At 37.6% G+C, this 19,499-nt stretch overlaps 1 protein-coding gene across 4 annotated transcripts in view; it reads left to right on the top strand.

Moving 5' to 3' along the window:
• Positions 1 to 19,499, top strand: part of LOC109488633 — a 51,540-nt gene that overhangs the window by 24,844 nt on the left and 7,197 nt on the right. For all 4 annotated transcript variants that reach the window (XM_034663031.1, XM_034663030.1, XM_034663029.1 and 1 more), the window contains exons 5-8: positions 2,618 to 2,678; positions 2,783 to 2,829; positions 3,235 to 3,310; positions 18,503 to 18,604. In XM_034663031.1, coding sequence (XP_034518922.1) covers positions 2,618 to 2,678; positions 2,783 to 2,829; positions 3,235 to 3,310; positions 18,503 to 18,604 — 286 coding nt within the window. The remainder of the gene's footprint in view (positions 1 to 2,617; positions 2,679 to 2,782; positions 2,830 to 3,234; positions 3,311 to 18,502; positions 18,605 to 19,499) is intronic.

Here is a 19,499-nt window from a genome sequence, read left to right as displayed (position 1 = left end):
CCCCCCCCCGTTTTGTTCTGCTCAAATCCTTGATGCCTGCTGTTCTTAAGAATCTGTCCTGCTTTTGGCAACTGCAAAGCTGGGGAGATCCTGGATGTCAGATCTCATTGTTCTCCCAGTCCTTCTACTCCTTCCCCAATCCCCTCAATAAAGTGGTTTGGTAAAAAAAAAAGAAGAAGAAGCCTTTTCACTTCACTTTGTCTCATCTTTTCCTGTTTTCAACTTTGGCCCCCTAAATCTTTATCTCTAGCACAGACCTTTCTCCTGAGCTCCATGTCACTGTTCACATGTACCTTGTATCCATCAAGGGGTTCCTCTGGCACAAATAAACTGAACATGTCAAAAACTGAACTCTTAATCGTCCTTCTCCTGCACCTACCTCCCCAGATCTACTTTAACCCTCTCTGGTCTGGGTTATTATCGTGGCCTCCTGCATAGATTTCTTGCCTCTCCTCCCACTGGTCATTCCTCCAGACTTAATTTATCTTTCTAAAATGGACATCTGGGGCACCTGGGTGGTTCAGTTGATTAAGGGACTGCCTTCAGCTCATGTCATGATCTTGGGGTCCTGGGATCGACCCCCGCATCGGGCTCCCTGCTCAGCAGGCAGCCTGCTTCTCCCTCTCCAGCTCCCCCTCCTTGTGCTCTCTCTCTCAAATGAATAAATAAAATAAAATAAAATACACATCTGATTAGGTCATTTTCTTGCTTAAAATCCAAATCCTTCAATGGTATCCCATCTAATAAGCACCAGATTCCTTAACACAGTGCTTCATGACCTGATTCTTGATTTCCTTTCTAAAAACCTCTTTTTTATATAAGTTTTTTTTTTTTTTTAGTGTTCTCTGCACCCAACATGGGGCTCAAACTCATGACCCCAAGATCAAGAGCTGCACACTCTTCTGACTGAGCCAGTCAGGTGCCCCTCTAAAAGCCTCTTACATTTTTTTTTCACACGTCTCACACATCTATTTCCCAAACAAGTTCTATCCTCCTAGCATTTACACACTCGACTGTCTTACTGAAATGTTTTCCCATCTTGTTCTTGATGAATTTCCTCTCATTTCAGTGTTTCTTTCAAACTACCTCTGAAACCTCCTCTGCCCCAGTGCAAATTCAAGTGCTCTTCCTTACTACTCTCATAACACATTGGTGTGCATTCATCCTTTATTATGGTAAGTGCTTTGTTTACTTACAGCTCTTCCCCTCCTAGACTCTGAACTCATTGAGGTGCCAGAGAGACTCAGCTGGAATTCTGTCAGCTGTCATTGCTCAGATGAAAACCTCACGTGTGTGTGTGTGTGTGTGTGTGTGTGTGTGTGTGTGTGTGTATAAAGCCATATGGAGATATTTGAAAAAAATATGTATCAGGAAAAATGTTTCAGATAATGATCATTCTTCTACATATAAAAAGGCCATACATTAGTTCTATTATTTTTACAAAAATGAATTCCATTTCAAACGACAAAATAATGAAAACAGGTTTCTAAAATCTCTTAGTATGAACTGATTCTAAATATGTTCACCCAGAAATTTATGGTATTTGAAAATAATTTAAAAACGTGGAAATGTGGGTTTTAACTCAGTGTCAGTTGAAAACAATGTCCTAACAAACACTAAATGAATGCTTCCTGAATCTTCCTTCACATACCCTCCTGAAGAGAGGTGGCAAATCAGCTCTTTTGAGAAGTTCTGGCTATTGAAGGATAGGAAAGGTGAATGTAAGGTAAATACAAGTGAAGAAAAAACATCAAGAGCATGAATCTTAACTGAAAAATTTCCTCAGAATCTCCACCCAGGAGATGAATATGACTCTCAAAATCTATCTTCTCTAGGAAAGTACTCAAATTTTAACCTCATGGTGGGGAAACTCTTTAAGATAGGTCATTTCCACCATGCAGAAAAAGGTTCCTGGCCCATCCACAAAGGTCAGTAGATTCATCTTACCTTTAATTCTTCAACCGTAGTATCAAATAATGTGCCTTACAGGAGAAATGGTGTCATAGGTATTTCTACTAACCAGAAAGTATTAGTACATTTCATTGAATGCAGAGGCAATTAATTAAGATCAAAGAAGTAATTTTATTTATTTATTTATTATTTTTAAAAAAGATTTTATTTATTTATTTGACAGAGATAGAGACAGCCAGCGAGAGAGGGAACGCAAGCAGGGGGAGTGGGAGAGGAAGAAGCAGGCTCATAGCGGAGGAGCCTGATGTGGGACTCGATCCCATAACACCGGGATCACGCCCTGAGCCGAAGGCAGACGCTTAACGACTGCGCCACCCAGGCGCCCCCAAAGAAGTAATTTTAAAATGATTTCTTTCTGAATAATGTTTGAAGCATGTTATTCATGATCATGATATAAACTTTGTCCTTCATTTGATTATCCTTAAAAATTCACCTTTTAATACTATAGGGCCAAAACGGAAACCCTGTTTCTTTCCTGAATCTTTGATAGTGTCCCTTTAACATACTAGATTTAAATTTAATGACTGAGAATTCTACTAGTGGTAGAATTTTTATTGAAAATTATATTACAAATTGTGTATAAAACATGTTATTTTATTATACTTAATTTTTTCCATACTTTTTAATGTTTCTTTACCTTTTATAGATAAACTCATTGGAGTTCATTGTACCAATGGAATTAACAGAACAGGATATCTTATATGTAGGTAAGAATGATATAGGTGCTAAATTTTCAAGTCTGTCTTCTTGAGAAAATTTTAAAATTCAGCCTTACCTATTCTGTAAAATTAAAATGATATTTTTAATTCAGGTACCTTATCGATGTTGAAGGCTGGGATCCAGATACAGCAATTCAAGGTATTTTTAGAGAGTTCAGCTAAAAGGACCAATGTTATGAAAATGTCTAGTAGCCATGTAAATGAATATGGATTAAACTATGGATAATAATGATTTTTCTTTTTTTATTCTAGTTACTGCCTTTCTATTAATACCTTTTCAACTTAATACATTTTAACTAGATTTTTCATTTAGCCGTTTACTCAAAAAAAAAAAAAAAGAACACACAGGAACATTAAAAATTAAGGTAGTAATGTTTTTATATTAAAAATACCTATAAATTTTTAGGATCTCATCACTGTTACCATAATAAATCATTTTATTATATAATCTGTTAGTTGATGAGCAAAACCCAAGGATCTTGTCACAAAATTTATCTCGTTAATTTTATTTGATCAACATTAATCCTTCATTGATTATTCTTAGCTTTTGGTGAGGCCCGTGGTCATCGAATAGATGGATGTGTGTACTTAAAGGATCTCAAAACTCGACCCATGAGAAGGTAAATTTTAAACTGGACTGTGAGTTGTATCTTATCCAAGGATTTTATTCCTTTAGTAAATTTCATTCTTACCCTTTGCAAGTTTCTTAAATTAAGATCTTTGTTAGAACTCTCATTGTTAAATATAAAAACCAAAAGAAAACTAATATGTATATCATTAGGACACTCTAGTGGCCATAACTGATTTTTGTGTTAAATGTATTCGGAAGTTTTAGGAAACTATCCTAAAGAATGTTAATCATAGTTGACGTCTACCATTGTTACCCTGTCAAAAAATTCAGACCTTGTCATCTCCTAAATTTTACATCATAGGGCATGGAAGAAATTATTTTGAATTGGAAAAGCTTTAAGTATACTGGTATTATCAGTCAGTTACCTTTACCATATCAGAGGAGCCTTGAGACGCTTCTTCTAAAATGGTAGTTTTTGACTTGGTGATATGGTAGATATAGCTGGAGAATGTTTTAAAAAGACAGATTCCTAGGGCCCACCATATAAGCTACTAATTTAATAGGTTTAGTGTGGTGTTAGGGAGAGAAGTGTCCGGAATTTGACTTTTAAAAGCTGCTCAGAATTGGGAGCCAACGTGCTAAACCATATCAATTGACTAAGTAATTCGTGGACTGACAAAGTAATTCGTGGACTGACAACCTGAGTAAACTGAAAAGTGTACCCTTTAGTAAGTAAACGATTTGACTTCTTGATAGAACTATTGATTATCATCTATTATAATAGAGATTGTCTTTTAGAAATAGCAGCTCAGGGGCACCTGGGTCTGACTCTTGGTTTCAGGTGAGGTCGTGATCTCAGCCCCGCGTGGGGCTCTGTGCTGAGTGTGGAGTCTGCTAACGTTTCTTTCTCCCTCTTCCTCTGCTCCCTGCCTCGCACATGCTCAAGCTCTCTTTCTCTCAAATAAATAAATAAATCTTAGAAAAAATAGAAATAGCACATTTTATTTTATAATAGTGTAGATAAAAGATGTAGTTGCTTCTTGTGATCTATACTGATTCATGATACTAGGACTATTTGTCATCATAGAGGAGCATATTTTTCTTTGGCAAGAAATCCTGTACCCACTTTATTTATAAACTACACCAAGCAGGACACCTGGGTGGCTTAGTTGATAAGCATCTGACTCTTGATCTCAACTCAGGTCTTGATCTCGGGGTTGTGAGTTCAGGCCCCATGTTGGGCAGAGCATATTTAAAACAAACAAACAGAAAAACCCACATCAAGCAGGGGCACCTGGGTGGCTCGGTCGGTTAAGTGTCTGCCCTTGGCTTAGGTCCTGGGATGAGCTCCCTGCTCAGCGGCAAGTCTGCTTCTCCCTCCTCCTCTGCCCCTCCCACCTCTGCTCATGCTCTTCCTCTCTCTCTTTCTCTCAAATAAATAAAATGTTTTCAAAAACTACATCAAGCAAGTTACTTAGGCAAAAATTTTAAGATGGGCCAGGATACAACTTGCTTGTTTATTTACTTTGAGAGTGAAATTTAGTAATTAAACAAATATTTATCAAATATTTGATATATTCTAGGCACCATTCTGGATGCTGGTGGTACAGCAGTGAACAGAACAGACTAAAATATAGAGCTTACATTCTAGGTGGAGGCAAACAATAAACAATTTAAATAAGTAAAATATGTAGCTTGTGATGCAATGCTAATTACTATGGAAGAAAGCAAACCTGGAAAGGGGAATAGAGGATGTCAAGGTAATGGTGGGGAAGGTTGAGATTTAGAAGGATCACCAAGGAAAGCCTCACTGGTGAGGTGTGAATGTGAATAAAGTCCTGAAGGAAGAAAGGGAGCAATCCGTGTGATTAGATTTGACTTTTGCTCTTACCCAGCTTGTACCCCCTTGTCAGCCATCTTCAAAGTCCTCACCAAGACCCTAGATTCATTCATTCCCTTGACTTTCCATTCTGCCAGTATGGTAATTCCCAATTTGGGGAATTTTCAACAGCTTCCCTATCCTGAGCTGATAAGTATCATAGTCAAACTATGTTAAGTTTAGCTATAAATTAAACTTATTTAACCCTCCTTTACTGCTGATGTTTGTTAAACTAGACATTAACAAAGAGTAAGTGGAGAGAAAATGCAACGGTAAAAAAATGGGCAGTTAGAGACCACTTGTTAGAGAAATTTGGCAGGAAATGGAAAGAGGATAAACATCTTTAGGAAACTGTAGGATCTGTTTGCTCATTACTATGACCATACGACAAGTGTGAATGATACTCTAACCATTCCAGAACTTAAGCAATAATATAATATCTGCTATTCTGTACTTTAAAGTCCTTTGCAGATTATCTACAAATACGAGACTAAGCAACATTGCCATCTTATAAAAACCACTGACTGACCATGACCTACTTCCCCAGAGCCTTGGCCCTTAAGATCCTAGGATAACATAAATTTAGCCAGGGACTGCTGGTTGCAAAAAAACGATATGGAAAGCAGTGCCCAGACTGAACCGATACAAGAGAAAGTTACTTTTGGAAAGACTTTGTAAGCTCTAAAGTTGAAATAAAGACCCAAAGTCCCTTCCTGTTTGTAGTTCCATCCCTCTCCTTAACCCAGAACTGTAACTGTTCACATACATATAAGGAGAAAGCAGTGTGGATTAGAGAGAATTTTATTGGAGAGAATTTGTTGCCACCTTTACCTTTTTCCTGAAAATTCTTTGATCTGATCATGCTTTGAAAAACTCTTGAAATTCATACACCAAATAGGTAAAGTAGACATTATTTACTTATAGCCTTGTTTTTAGAGACTAAGTAAATTCAGAATCTTAAGGTATAATTTCTTATGAAATTCCTATGAATAAATTCGGAGTCTGAAGATATTTCTTATGAATAAAAATGAAAGCAAAATCTGAAAGTTTTCTGCTTGCCTTTGAGCCAATTGCTAATTCTTTTTAAAAAAATATTCTCATTATGATTAGTCACTCATAAAAAGAAAGTATTTCTTGTTCAACTTCTACATTTTAACTATCCAGAATTCAGCTGGCCCATAGAAAATTCTACCTGCTACCCTACCAAAGGATTGTATTTATTGAGAATTTTAGACTTGGAGAAAGTAAAACCTTTCTTCCAAAGTTTCGCAAAGTTTTTATAGCCAAGTAGATGACAGCTAAATACCTATTGTGGGTCTGAGTGCTCACTTGATGTTTTACTCATTAGGTTCACAAATACCTAATCATTGTCTGTTCTGCCCTTCAAAGCTTCAGCTTTAAAAACTTCAGAAGCTCTTCACATAGGGCACCATGACTATGGGCTTGTTATTTTTTCTTGCCTTTTCCATTTGGGTCTTGACTTCAGTGTGAACCTGGCTTGGCCCTAAAGACTGTACATTCTGTAAAGGACAGCAAACTGTTTCTTAAAGAGCCAGATAGTAAATACTATAGGCCTGGAGGCCATGTATGTCGTCTGTGTCACAAATCTGCCACGGTAGCCTTTAAACAGCCATAGACAACATAAACAAATAGTCTGTGTTCCAATAAAACCTTATTTACAGAAACAGATTGCTTAGCTTCCTAACCCCTGTTCTAAACTGTTCCCATTTGCTGTGGGTTAATTTTATTTCCTTCCTCGGTGCTGGAATAAAATATGCCTGCACTTTGTCTTGTCATAACATGAAGAATATGCTGTACTGTCAGTTTCTCCAGGTTACTATCCTGGTATTTACCTGAATCTTCTAGATGTCTTAAATACCTGGCTCATATTATCTTTCTTTTTTTTTTTTTGAGTTGAGATTCGTAAAACATGAAGTTAACCAATTTAAAGTGAATGATCGCATTGTGGTTAGTACTTTACAATGTTGTGTGACCGCCACCTTTATTGAATGAAAAACATCTTCTCACCCCGAAAGAAACCCCATATCCATAAAGCATCTGTTTACCATTAACCCCTTTCCCCAACTCCTGGCAGCTACCAATCTGTGTTCTGTCTCTATGGGTTTAGCTATTCTTGATAATTCATGTAAATGGAGTCATACAATAGACCTTTGGTGTCTGGCTTCTTTGACTTAGCATCATGTTTTTAAGGTTCATCTATGTATAGCATATATCAGTACTTCCTTTTTTTGTGGCTGAGTAATGTTCCATTGTATATATACTACAATCTGTTTATTCATCCCTTGATGGACATTTGGGCTGCTTCTACCTTTTTAAAAAAAAAAAATTTTTAAATTTTTTTGTGGTAATTATTTTTTTGTTTAAAATCAGTTAATTAACCTATATTACTGGTTTTAGAGATAGAGGTCAGTGATTCATCAGTCTTACATAATACCCAGTGCTTATTACATGTCCATACTAAATGTCCATCACACAGCTTACCCCATCTCCCCACCCCCCTATTTCCACCTTTTTGCTATTGTGAATAGCACTGCTATGAATATGTGTGTATATGTATTTGAGTACCTGTCTTCAGTTTTTTGGATTAATTGGTATGCGAGAACAGTGATTCTTAAATATGGCTATTTGGGGATTGCTTGAGGGTTTTTAAATGTAGACTTCTTTGGCTCACCTACATCTAGTGAACCATAATGTCTGAAGAGGGGCCTGGGAATTTTTTATGTTTTTTTAATGCATTCCAAATGATTTCTGTTGCCAGTAGGTCACATTTGGAAATCATTATGATAACAAGCTCAGGTTTCAGAAATGAAATTTATAGGCCAAACTGCTGAGCTAAAACCAACATGATGAGATTTATGGAGACAGAATTATAATCCTACAATTGTTGATTTTTTTATTTTTTATTTTTAAAGATTTTATTTATTTATTAGAGAAAGAGAACACAAGCAGGGGGAGCGGTAGGCAGAGGGAGAAGCAAACTCCCTGCTGAACAGGGAACCCGATGCAGGGCTTGATCCCAAGACCCCGGGATCATGACCTGAGCCGAAGGCAGACGCTTAACCGACTGAGCCACCCAGGTGCCCCTGTTAATTTTTTTTTGAATTGTACTGATAAGATGTGGAGGCCTTATTAGTTCAGATGAAAAAAGCGGGAATTTTATTTGATGTAGTATCATGCAGCTGATTAAAAAGTTAATGTACTTTAAAGGTCAGCATTTAAAGTTTCAGATTGAGGTCAAAGGAGATAGTAGTTTTACTATACATATGCTTCTACCACATTTCAAGTATTGAGTTCAGTTCTATATATCATGTTTTAAATCACTGAGAGGGGCACCTGGGTGGCACAGCGGTTAAGCGTCTGCCTTGGGCTCAGGGCGTGATCCCGGCGTTGTGGGATCGAGCCCCACATCAAGGCTCTTCTGCTAGGAGCCTGCTTCTTCCTCTCCCACTCCCCCTGCTTGTGTTCCCTCTCTCGCTGGCTGTCTCTATCTCTGTCAAATGAATAAATAAAATCTTTAAAAAAAAAATCACTGAGAAACGGAGGTGAGTGATAACTGAGTCTCCGCTCTCCTGTAACATAGCACTGGGGTGGTTAACTTCTCTCAGCACTTTGGTTTTGACCTCTACAAAGAGAGGTATTAGTAATAGATGTTTCAGGTGCCCTTTGGCTCCCAAATGCAATGAACAAAATTTTCATTGACCCTGGTTATTGCTTTTACAGGAATGAATTCCCAGCGTGCAAGAAGGGAGTGTGGGAAGTGTTAAAAGGGACATAAACCTTTCAGGTGTTTGTTTTTGAAGCACACAAGTAGAGATGTAGCCCTGGAGCCTAAAATTAGAGTCAAGGGCAGCAAGACTTCAACAATTTATGAAATTTAATATTTATGTAATATTTTTCCAGCTTCATTGAGGAGTACTTTTCATATACACTTGCATATATTTAAAGTGTACTGCATGGCGATTTAATACATGTCTATATTGTGGAATGATTACTAAGATCAAAATAATTAACACATCCACCACCCTACTTAACTCTTTTTTTGTGGTAAGAATGCTTAAGATCTACTCAGAATCTTTTAGATTTCCAATACTGTATTATTAACTGTATTCACTGTGTTGTACATTAAATCCTTGGAACTTCTGCTTCTTATAACTGACAGTTTGTACCCTTTGAACTGTTTTCTCTATTTCCCCTACCACTATCCCCCCTGGCTAGCACAATTCTATTCATTGAAATGAGCTGGGCTTTTTTGTTTTGGGGTTGTTTTTTTTGTAAGATTCCACAGAAAGTATTTCTCGTTCTCTGTTTGGCTTATTTCAGTTGGCATAATGCTCTTCAGATTTATCCATGTTGTTGCAAATAGCAAGATTTCCTTCTTTCTTATGGCTGAGTAATATTCCTCTGTGTGTGTGTGTGTGTGTGTTTGCCACCTTTTGTTTATATTCACACACGGAAAAGGCTTTTAGGTTGTTTTCATATCTTGACTATTGTGAATAATGCTGCAGTGAACATGGGAGTGCAGAGATCTCTTCAAAATGATGATCTCATTTCCTTTGGATAAATACCAAGGGGTAGGATTGCTGGGTTACATGGTAGTTCTATTTTTAATTCTTCCAGCAATTTTCTGTAATGGTTGTACCAATTTACATTCCCACCACAGTGCACAAACAACTCTGCCGATGAGGTTTGCTGGGGTTCTCCTGCTCTCTTCCCCCGTGGGGTGAAACCTCTCCAAGGGGATCCCTCCTGACACCAAGCTGCTCTGAACTGGGGGATGGGGCGATGCAGGTAAAATGCTTTCTAGGCTTTTCTATGTGGCCATCCTTGGTTTTCTGAGTTCCACAAGGTTTCTATTGCTTCCTCGTTGTAGTCCAGAGCTTTCTCAGGCCATTTTTATCAGTTTGTAGTTAGTTATTATTTTGGGGATAGATGAGCATTGGCACCTCCTAGCCCTCCATCTTGCTCACATAACACCTCTATACAATATTAATTTTAAGGGATGAAAGACTGTTTCCAGCTTAGATGTTTATAATGTTACAATTTCTATGCGTGCTACCATAAAGGGATTTTTTTTTAATGTAAAACTGGACATAGTAGTCACCATACTTAAATCCAGTTTTTACTTTTGCCAAGTATTTCTCACTGAACTATTTATAAGAATTTATAAGAGGGGCGCCTGGGTGGCTCAGTTGGTTAGGCATCGCACACTTGATTTTGGCTCAGGTCATGATCTCAGAGTTGTGGGATCAAGCCCCACATCAGGCTCCACACTGGGCATGGAGCCTGCCTGAGATTCTCTCTCTCCCTCTCTCTTTACCCTTCCCCCCCATTCTCTCTCCCTCTCTAAATAAATAAATAATTTTTAAGAGTTTAATTGTGCTTCTAATAATTGAAAGATCAAAGTAGAGGCACCTGGGTGGCTCAGTCAGCTAAGCGTTTGCCTTCAGCTAAGCGTTTGCCTTCAGCTCAGGTCATGATCCCAGGGTCTGGGGATCAAGCCCTGTGTCAGGCTCCCTGCTTTGTGGGAGACTGCTTCTCCCTCTGCCTCTCCCCCTGCTTGTGTACTCTCTCTCTGTCAAATAAATAAATAAAAGATTTTTTAAAAATTTAAAAAAGGAAGTTAAAAGTAAAACAAAAGGCTATTACAAGAGAGGAATTTTTAGGGGCGCCTGTGTGGCTCAGTCATTAAGCATCTGCCTTCGGCTCAGGTCATGATCCCAGGGTCCTGGGATCGAGCCCCGCATCAGGCTCCCTGTTCAGCAGGAAGCCTGCTTCTCCCTCTCCCACTCCCCCTGCTTGTGTTACCTCTCTGGCTATCTCTCTCTCTCTCCATCAAATAAATAAATAACATCTTAAAAAAAAAAAAGAAAAGGAAGAGAGGGATTTTTATTAGCCAATTCATAAAGTAGGAGAGTTCTTAGACCCAAGATTTCAGAGCAGGAAAAAAATGATAGCACTAGACCTTCTGCTTTCAGCTGTGATAGAGTAACAGGAACCAGATTTACTCTCCCACCTAACTAATAGCTAAACAACTAAACAGCTTAAAAAGCAGAGAAAATATATGAAGAGACAATTTTCAAGAAGTTGGATATCAGGCATAAAGGACAGATATCTATGAGAAATGGCCAACGATGGATATGGATGACCTAGGATTGCTCCAGTTTACTGCCTTAGAGTTTCCAGGCCATGGCAAAGGAAAGGGGGAGTCATGGCAGAGCCAGATGGATACCCTAAGTTAGAGAGACAGAATGATCAGAGAGACCAATGCAGCTAGTGCTGGAGAGGAGAGAGCTGCATAGAAAGAGAATTCTCTAGATCCACAGAGAGGTGCCCTACGTGTAAGGAAACTACCTGAGGCCAGGGTAAGAACTACTGGAAGATTAGAGGGAATGGTTCTTACACAGAGCCAGGAGTAGTGCCTTTTCCCCCCAGCCAGATTAGAAGATGGCCTAGTGGATAGGATACTGGGTAGTACACAGAAGGGTCTTGTCTCACTAGTGGGGAATAGTTATTAGCCCTAGACTGAACACTATTCTTAGTTTATTTAATAATTCTTAAAGCAACATGTAAAAGGATCAAATTATTTCCAAGTAACTTAACTGCCTCCTAAAACAAAGCTCAGGAATATTTATATCAATACCAAAATACACAGCACCATGAATTTGGGTTATTTTTTCCCTAATTTTTCTCAGTTTCTGTTCTGAAAATATGGAGGTTGCACAGTATAATGAAAAAAATATTAGATTGAAAGTCAGGAGAGCTGAGTTCTTGTCTAGTTCTGCCACTAACTTGTCATGTGACCTTTGTCAAATCTCTTCCTTTTTCCTGGCAATTATCAGGGGTAAACTGAGGGATTTGGATCAAACTCTGAAGTCCCTTTAATGCTTAAATTCTGTTGTCTTCAGGCCTTCTGTATTTGTTCAAAGGAATCAAGAACATTAAATGCAGAAAACATTGCTTGATTCTACTTAGTTTAACAGTTTGTTTTACTGTCTGTTCTTATCAGACATGAGGGATTTTCTAATTTTATTTATTACAGAAAATGTAAATAAAGTCAATTTGAAATTTTATATTTTAATTCAAATGTTATTTAATGGACAAATCAAATTATGCATAAAACATTTTAACATCTTTATTGAGGCATATTTTATAGATCATATAATTTACCCATTTCAAAGGTACAATTCAATGATTTTTGGTAAATTTACCAAGTTGTGTATCCATCACTATATATCAGCTTTAAACCACTCCCATAATCCTAATAAAATCCTTCATATTTATTGTTAATCCCCATTCCCCCACCCCAGGCAGCCACTAATCTCCTTTTCATCTCTATATATTTACCTTTTCTGGACATTTAATATAAACAGAATCGTATAATATGTAGTCTCTTGTATTTGGCTTCTTTCATTTAGTGTAATGTTTTTGAGGTTCGCCTGTGCCATAGCATATATCAGTAGTTGGTCCTTTTTTATTGCTGGATAATATTCCATTATGTGCATATATCATATTTTGTCCATTCATCAGTTAATGGACATTCAAGTTGTTTCCTGTTTTTGGCTGTTGTCAGTAGTGCTGCTAATAAGAACAGTCATGCGAAGGTCTTTGTATGGATGTGTGTCTTCATTTCTCCTGGATAGATGTCTAGGGATGGTATTGCTGGGCCACGTGGTAGACTTATGCTTAATTTTTTTCCAGCTTTATTGAGATACAATTGACATATAACATTGCATACTTAAGGTGTACCATGCGATAATTTGATACACATATATAACTACATAAGGTTAGTTAACACCTCCATCAGCTCACATAATTACCCGTTTTTTGTGTGTGGGGTGAGAACATTTAAGATCTACTTTCTTAGTTGGGGCGCCTGGGTGGCGCAGTCATTAGGCATCTGCCTTCGGCTCAGGGCGTGATCCTAGCGTTCTGGGATCGAGCCCTGCATCGGGCTCCTCCGCTGGGAGCCTGCTTCTTCCTCTCCCACTCCCCCTGCTTGTGTTCCCTCTTTCACTGGCCGTCTCTCTCTCTGTCAAATAAATAAAAACAAAATCTTTTAAAAAAAAAAATCTACTTTTTTAGCAACTTTCAAGTATATAATGTAGGATTGTTAACTATAGTCACATTACTGTGCATTAGATCTCCAGAACTTCTTTATCTTATAACTGGAAGTTTGTACCCTCTGACCCACATCTCCCCATCTACCCACTCCACTACTCAGCTTCTGGCAATGACCATTATACTCTCTTTCTATGAATTAGGCTTAGATTCCATAGGTAAGTGAAATTATATACTATTTGTCTTTGTCTTTGTCTAGCTTATTTCACTTAGTATAATGCCCTCAAGATCCATCTGGTTTGCCACAAATGATAGGGTTATTCTACTTTCTTGCCAGTACTTATTGTCTATCTTTTTTATTTATTATTTTAGTGGGTGTGAAATGCTATTTCATTGTGGTTTTAATTTACATTTCCTTTTTTTTTTTTTTAAAGATTTTTTTCTTTATTTGTCAGAGAGAGAGAAAGAGAGAGCCAAGCCGGGAGAGCAGGAGAGGGAGAAGCAGTCTCCCTGCTGAGCAGGGAGCCTGACACAGGGCTCGATCCCAGGACCTCAGTATCATGACCTGAGCCGAAGGCAGACACTTAACCCACTAAGCCACCCAGGCACCCCTAATTTACATTTCCCAATGATTAATAGATGTAATACGTTGTGTGTTCCTAAGTCGAGAGTGGCTGTTTGTTTTACCTCATTCAGATTGCTTTCTTATGATACTTTTATGATTATCGGCAATAGAGCCTAATTGTCAGTCTCATATATGACTTGCTATCCCCTTCTCTTTTTAATAGTCTGTACCTCATTCTTAGAAAAAAAGTTTCCTTTTTTTTTTTAACTTCCATCTCTACAGAATATGATTCTTCTGACTGTAGGATCTCATCATCACTGTCCCTGTCCCCTCTCATATCTTAAACCTCCCTTGCCACTTTTGCTTTCAAACATACTAGATTCAGTTCAGTCCCTATTAAAATTCCAATGGCATTTTCCACAGAAATAGAAAAAATAATCCTAAAATTTATATGGCACCATAAAAGGCCTCAAATAATCAAAGCAGTCCTGAGAAAAAAGAACAAAAGCAGAGTCCCTGCACCTCCTGATTTCAACTTGCATTACAAAGCTACTGTAGTTAAAGCAATGTAGTGCTGCCATAAAGGCAAACATGTAGGCCGGTGGAATAGAATAGAGAGCGCAGAAACTCATGCATATATGGTCAACTAATTTTTGACAAGGGTGTCAAGAATACACAATGAGGAAAGTATAGTCTCTAATAAACGGTGCTGGGAAAAATGGGTATCCACATGCAAGAGAATGAAAGTGGACCCCTGTCTTAAAGCACTCACAAAAATGAACTCAAAATAGATTGAAGACTTAAATATAAGTCCCTAAATCATAAAACTCCTAGAAGAAAACATAGGGGAAAACCTTCTTGACATTGGTCTTGGCAGTGATTTCTTTGATAAGGCACCAAGAGCACACAGGCAACAAAAGCAAAAATAAACAAGTGGGACTATATCAAACTTAAAAAGCTTCTGCACAGTAAAGGAAATAACAGATTGAGAAGGCAATCTAAATAATAGGAGAAAATTTTTGCAAACTCAGTAGCCCCCACAAAAAAAATCTTTAGTGGGCAAAGGACCTGAAAAGACATTTCTCTAAAGAAGACACACAAATGGGTATGGTATATGAAAAGATCCTTGATGTAAGTCATCAGAGAAATGCAAATTAAGCCACAATTAGATATTACCTCATACCTGTTAATGTGGCTATTATTAAAAAAAAATAGTAACTCAGGATGTGGAGAAAAGGGAACCCTGGTACACTGTTGGTTAGAATGTAAATGGGTACAGTCATTGTGGAAACAGTATGGAAGTTCCTCAAAAAATTAAAAATAGGGGGTGCTTGGCTGCCTCAGTTGGTAGAGCATGCAACTCTTGATCTCAGGAGTTGTGAGTTTGAGCCCCACATTGGGCACACAGATTACTTTAAAAAAAAATAAAAATAGAACTACCCATATGACCCAGCAATCCCACCTCTGGGAATTGAAAATCAGGAATTGAAATCAGGAATTGGAAGAGGTACCTGCACTCGTCTGTTCACTGATGCATTATTCCCAATAGCTCAGATATGGAAACAACCTCATCAGCAAATAAACAGGCAAAGAAAATGCAGTGAATACACACAATGGAATATTATTCAGCCTTAAAAAAAAGTCTGCCATTTGCGGTAACATAGACGGACCTGGAGCACATTGTTTAGTGAAATAGCCAGACACAAAAAGACAAATGCTGTGTGGTCTCACTTAGATGTGTAATCTAAAATAGACTCCATAGAAATGGGGTGTAGAATGGTTACCAAGGACTGAGTGGGGGGCAGGGAAATAGGGAGTTGTCAGTCAAGGGGTACAAAGTTTCAGTTATGTAAGATGAGTAATTCCTAGAGATCTGTCATGGCATAGTGACTATAGATAACCATAATGTACTGTATTACTTACTTGAAATTCTTAACACACATGCACACACACACATTATGTAAAGTGATGCATATGTAAATTGGCTTAATTATAACAATTATTTCACAGTGTATCTGTATATCAAATGAAATCATCAAATTGTATACCTTAAGTATACAGAATTTTAAAAATACCTAGAAGTGTTCTGTTGTTTTCTACATCTTCTACAAACTACCATTCCATTCTCTTGATCCATTANGGAGGAGCCTGATGTGGGGCTCGATCCCAGAACGCCGGGATCACGCCCTGAGCCGAAGGCAGATGCTTAACCGCTGTGTCACCCAGGCGCCCCTGATCCATTATCCATTTTTTAAAAACACTTTTCAGGGGTGCCTGGGTGGCGCAGTCGTTAAGCCTCTGCCTTCGGCTCAGGACGTGATCCCAGAGTTCCGGGATCGAGCCCCTCATCAGGCTTCTCTGCTAGGAGCCTGTTTCTTCCTTTCCCACTCTCCCTGCTTGTGTTCCCTCTCTCGCTGGCTGTCTCTCTCTGTCAAATATATAATAAAATCTTTAAAAAAAATAAAAAATAAAAAATAAATAAAAACACTTTTCACTGCCTTCTTATTTCTTTACCTTCTTATTCTCTGCTTAAATGTGTTACGTTTGTTTCTACCACTTAATTAAAATTTCCTTCTCAGAGATCGACAACAACCTAGCCACGTCCTACAGCTTTTCTTTGCACGGCATCATTAACCGCTCTCTACATATGCTTTAAATTTTTTATTTTGGACACAATACTATCCAAGTTTGCCTCTTAATATTCTCATAGCTCCATTCACCTTAGTTGTCTCTTTTTCCTTCCTATGGTAGATGTTTGATTAGACTGTCTTTGGCTTTTATTCCTGTACTCCATTTTCTTGTCACTTCAGCTCTTATTTTTACCACATGACCCACAAATCTTTCTCACACCTGAACTTTGTACAAAATCTCACACTTACGTAGGGAACATTTTCTTTTCAAATCATAGGTGTTTGGGAAAGTTTATATAATAGCTCATAAAAAGAATGACTGTTTTATATTTGTTTTTAAAAGACCACATTGTTTTATAGTGCACTAAAGCATTATTGTCTTTCAGAGTTTAAGGGGCTACATAAAATTTAACCAAAAACTGAATTTGGCCTGTATGCTAGGGATTTCCTTCTTAGTATTTATTCAAGTACTCTGGGAGGAAAATGTATTGGTTACTCCTTTCTTATTTCTTATAGGAGCTGTTCAATTAAATTTTCTCTCTCATGTTTTTCTCTTCCATTTGAAACCTTTTCCTTGTGCTTTTTATAGTCTTTACCTGAGGAAATGTTATTCCCAATAGATAGCATATGTACCAGAACAACACTAGCATCCTTTTTACTAGAATTTAGAAAAATAATTTTTGAACACAATATCAATATTCTCCTAAGGCAGTGATTGTATATACAGACACTAAGATATAATCCTTCCTGCCTTCTTCTCTGGCCTTTATCCCTGAGAAGATTGCCTTTATAGCATGTTCAGATGTTATTTTTCTACTTTTTGAAACTAAACAACATTGTAACAGTACAAAAATCTTAAGTGTCTTTTAGCATAAATTCAGTGAGGCATTCCTAAAGAATACCTTCCATTTAATTTTATCTTCTCCAATAAAAGATACAGTATTCATTCAACATCTCTGATGTACTGCTCAGGAATTCTGTGAAGCATTTCTATATGCCAGGCATAGTGCTAAATAGCTACAGAGGCTGGCAGGAGCTCTTGCCCCCAAGGAGACAGGTGAGTAAAACCAGCAGATATAACAAAGAATTAAGCGTTATGCTACAGAACACACTACCTATCCTTTTCCATTCCACAAGTATTTAGGGAGTACCTACTGTGTCCTGGCACTCTGCTTGGCTCTGAGAATTCAGCAGTGAATAAGACGGACCATGTCCCTTTCCTCATGAAGCTTTTAAGTCTCTGTGCAGTTCTCACGAGGCCATATAGGAGGGAATTTTGCACTGCTATTTTCTGTACTTGGAATGCTCTATCTTTGCATGACTGACTTCTTTGTTCAAATGTCACCACCTTGGAGAGTCAGCCTCCCTGTCTTATTTCATATTATCCCTCTCTCCCAGTCACTGTCTGTTATACTACCTTGGAGTTCCTGCAAAGCACTTAATATCAGAAATGATATCATTTATGTGCTTGCTTATGATCTGTCTCTCTTTTGAGAGCAGAGACTTGCCTGATTTGATCATTACCATGTCTCTAAGTGTTTGAACAGTGCCTGGCACATTTGGGTACCTAACAAATATTTGCTGACTGGAAGAGTCGGTGATTGGATGCATTGTACTAGAGAAAGGCATTAGCGAATAAGGTAATTTCAGATAGTGGAAGTATAGGTAATCAGAGGAGGTATACAGAAGAGGAGAGTTAGGGAAGTCTGATGTCTAGGACTTAAGTACTTCTGACCTTATTCCCACTCCCACTTTATCTCTTCCATTAACCCTTCCTCACAGTGCCTATGCCTGAAGCCCTTAATTTTTGTGATCTCTTGGCCACAGGAGATACTGTTTACATCCTCAAAGTTGAAACTCCTAATATCCTAAAATCTTGCTCGACTGATGACCTCTACCTCATGGCTCTTAAGCTTTATTCTTTTCACTAACGCAAAATGGCAGAATATCCACAGATTTTTCCAAGATGCAAATGGTGTGCAGATATATTTTTTTCTTCCTTATTTTGTGCTCAGCTTGTGTGTCTAAAAGCATATGACCTTGTTTCTGATAGAATTTTAAATTTTTTTATTGATATTTTCCCTCTAGTAATCTTGGAATGGATGTCTGGGATTCTGATGAAGATGCAAATCCCCCATCTAATTCTATGGAAGAATCTGGAGATTGGTCTCCAAATGAAGACTTTCATGGGTAAAAGTAACATAATGGTAGATGAATATTTTATGAAAGTTTAGATACATGTTAATAATGGTAGAGCAGGGAGAAAAATCCACAGGATTGGGAATCAGGAAGTCTGCATTCAAATCTTGATTCTGCCACTTATAAATTGTAGGTAACATAGAGCCAGTGACATAACCTTTTCAGGCCAGTGTTGTTTAATTTGTAACATAAATCAGTGGATAAGATCAATTAGCTTTTCTTAAGTTGTATTCTAAGGACATATGAAACTAGTATTTTATGAGGTATTAGTAGTTTGACAGGAATAAAAAGTGTTAAGTCAAATAAATTTTGGAAATGCAAGCTGTCGTCACCATGAACACCAGCTTATTAATAAAAGCCCTTAGAATTTCCGAAGTAAAGAAATTTATTAAATTTTATCAAACCCAGCATTTTCCTGACTTAGTCAAGCACAAAACTGTTTTTCCCCCCTGACAGAACAAGCATTAACATGGTATGGGAGACTAATGTTCTCCAAGCTGTTTGGCAAATATTGAACTAGGTAATCTCTGTGATCCCTTCAAAATTTAAAATGCTATGATTCTAAGTAATAATTTGTATTTATTCTACCAATATATCAGAAAGTGGATTAAAGTTATCAAATGGTACTAGAATTTCTTCTGTGACTTACGTATCTACATATATGTGTGTGGGGGGGTATAAATGGAATTAGCATACAACCCAGCATTTGCACTCTTGAGCATTTATCCCAGAGAACTGAAAACTTGTTCACACAGAAATGACATGAATGCTCATAGCAGCTTTATTTATAAAAGTAAAAAACTGGGAATAACCAAAATGTATTATTTATATTGTAAGCTCCATTAATAGTTCTTGGACTAATTATACAAAAATCAATATATGTTTT

The sequence above is a fragment of the Ailuropoda melanoleuca genome, chromosome 6 (assembly GCF_002007445.2).
Source record: "Ailuropoda melanoleuca isolate Jingjing chromosome 6, ASM200744v2, whole genome shotgun sequence".
NCBI classification, from domain to species: domain Eukaryota; kingdom Metazoa; phylum Chordata; class Mammalia; order Carnivora; family Ursidae; genus Ailuropoda; species Ailuropoda melanoleuca.
This window is presented reverse-complemented; position numbering and strand designations above follow the sequence as displayed.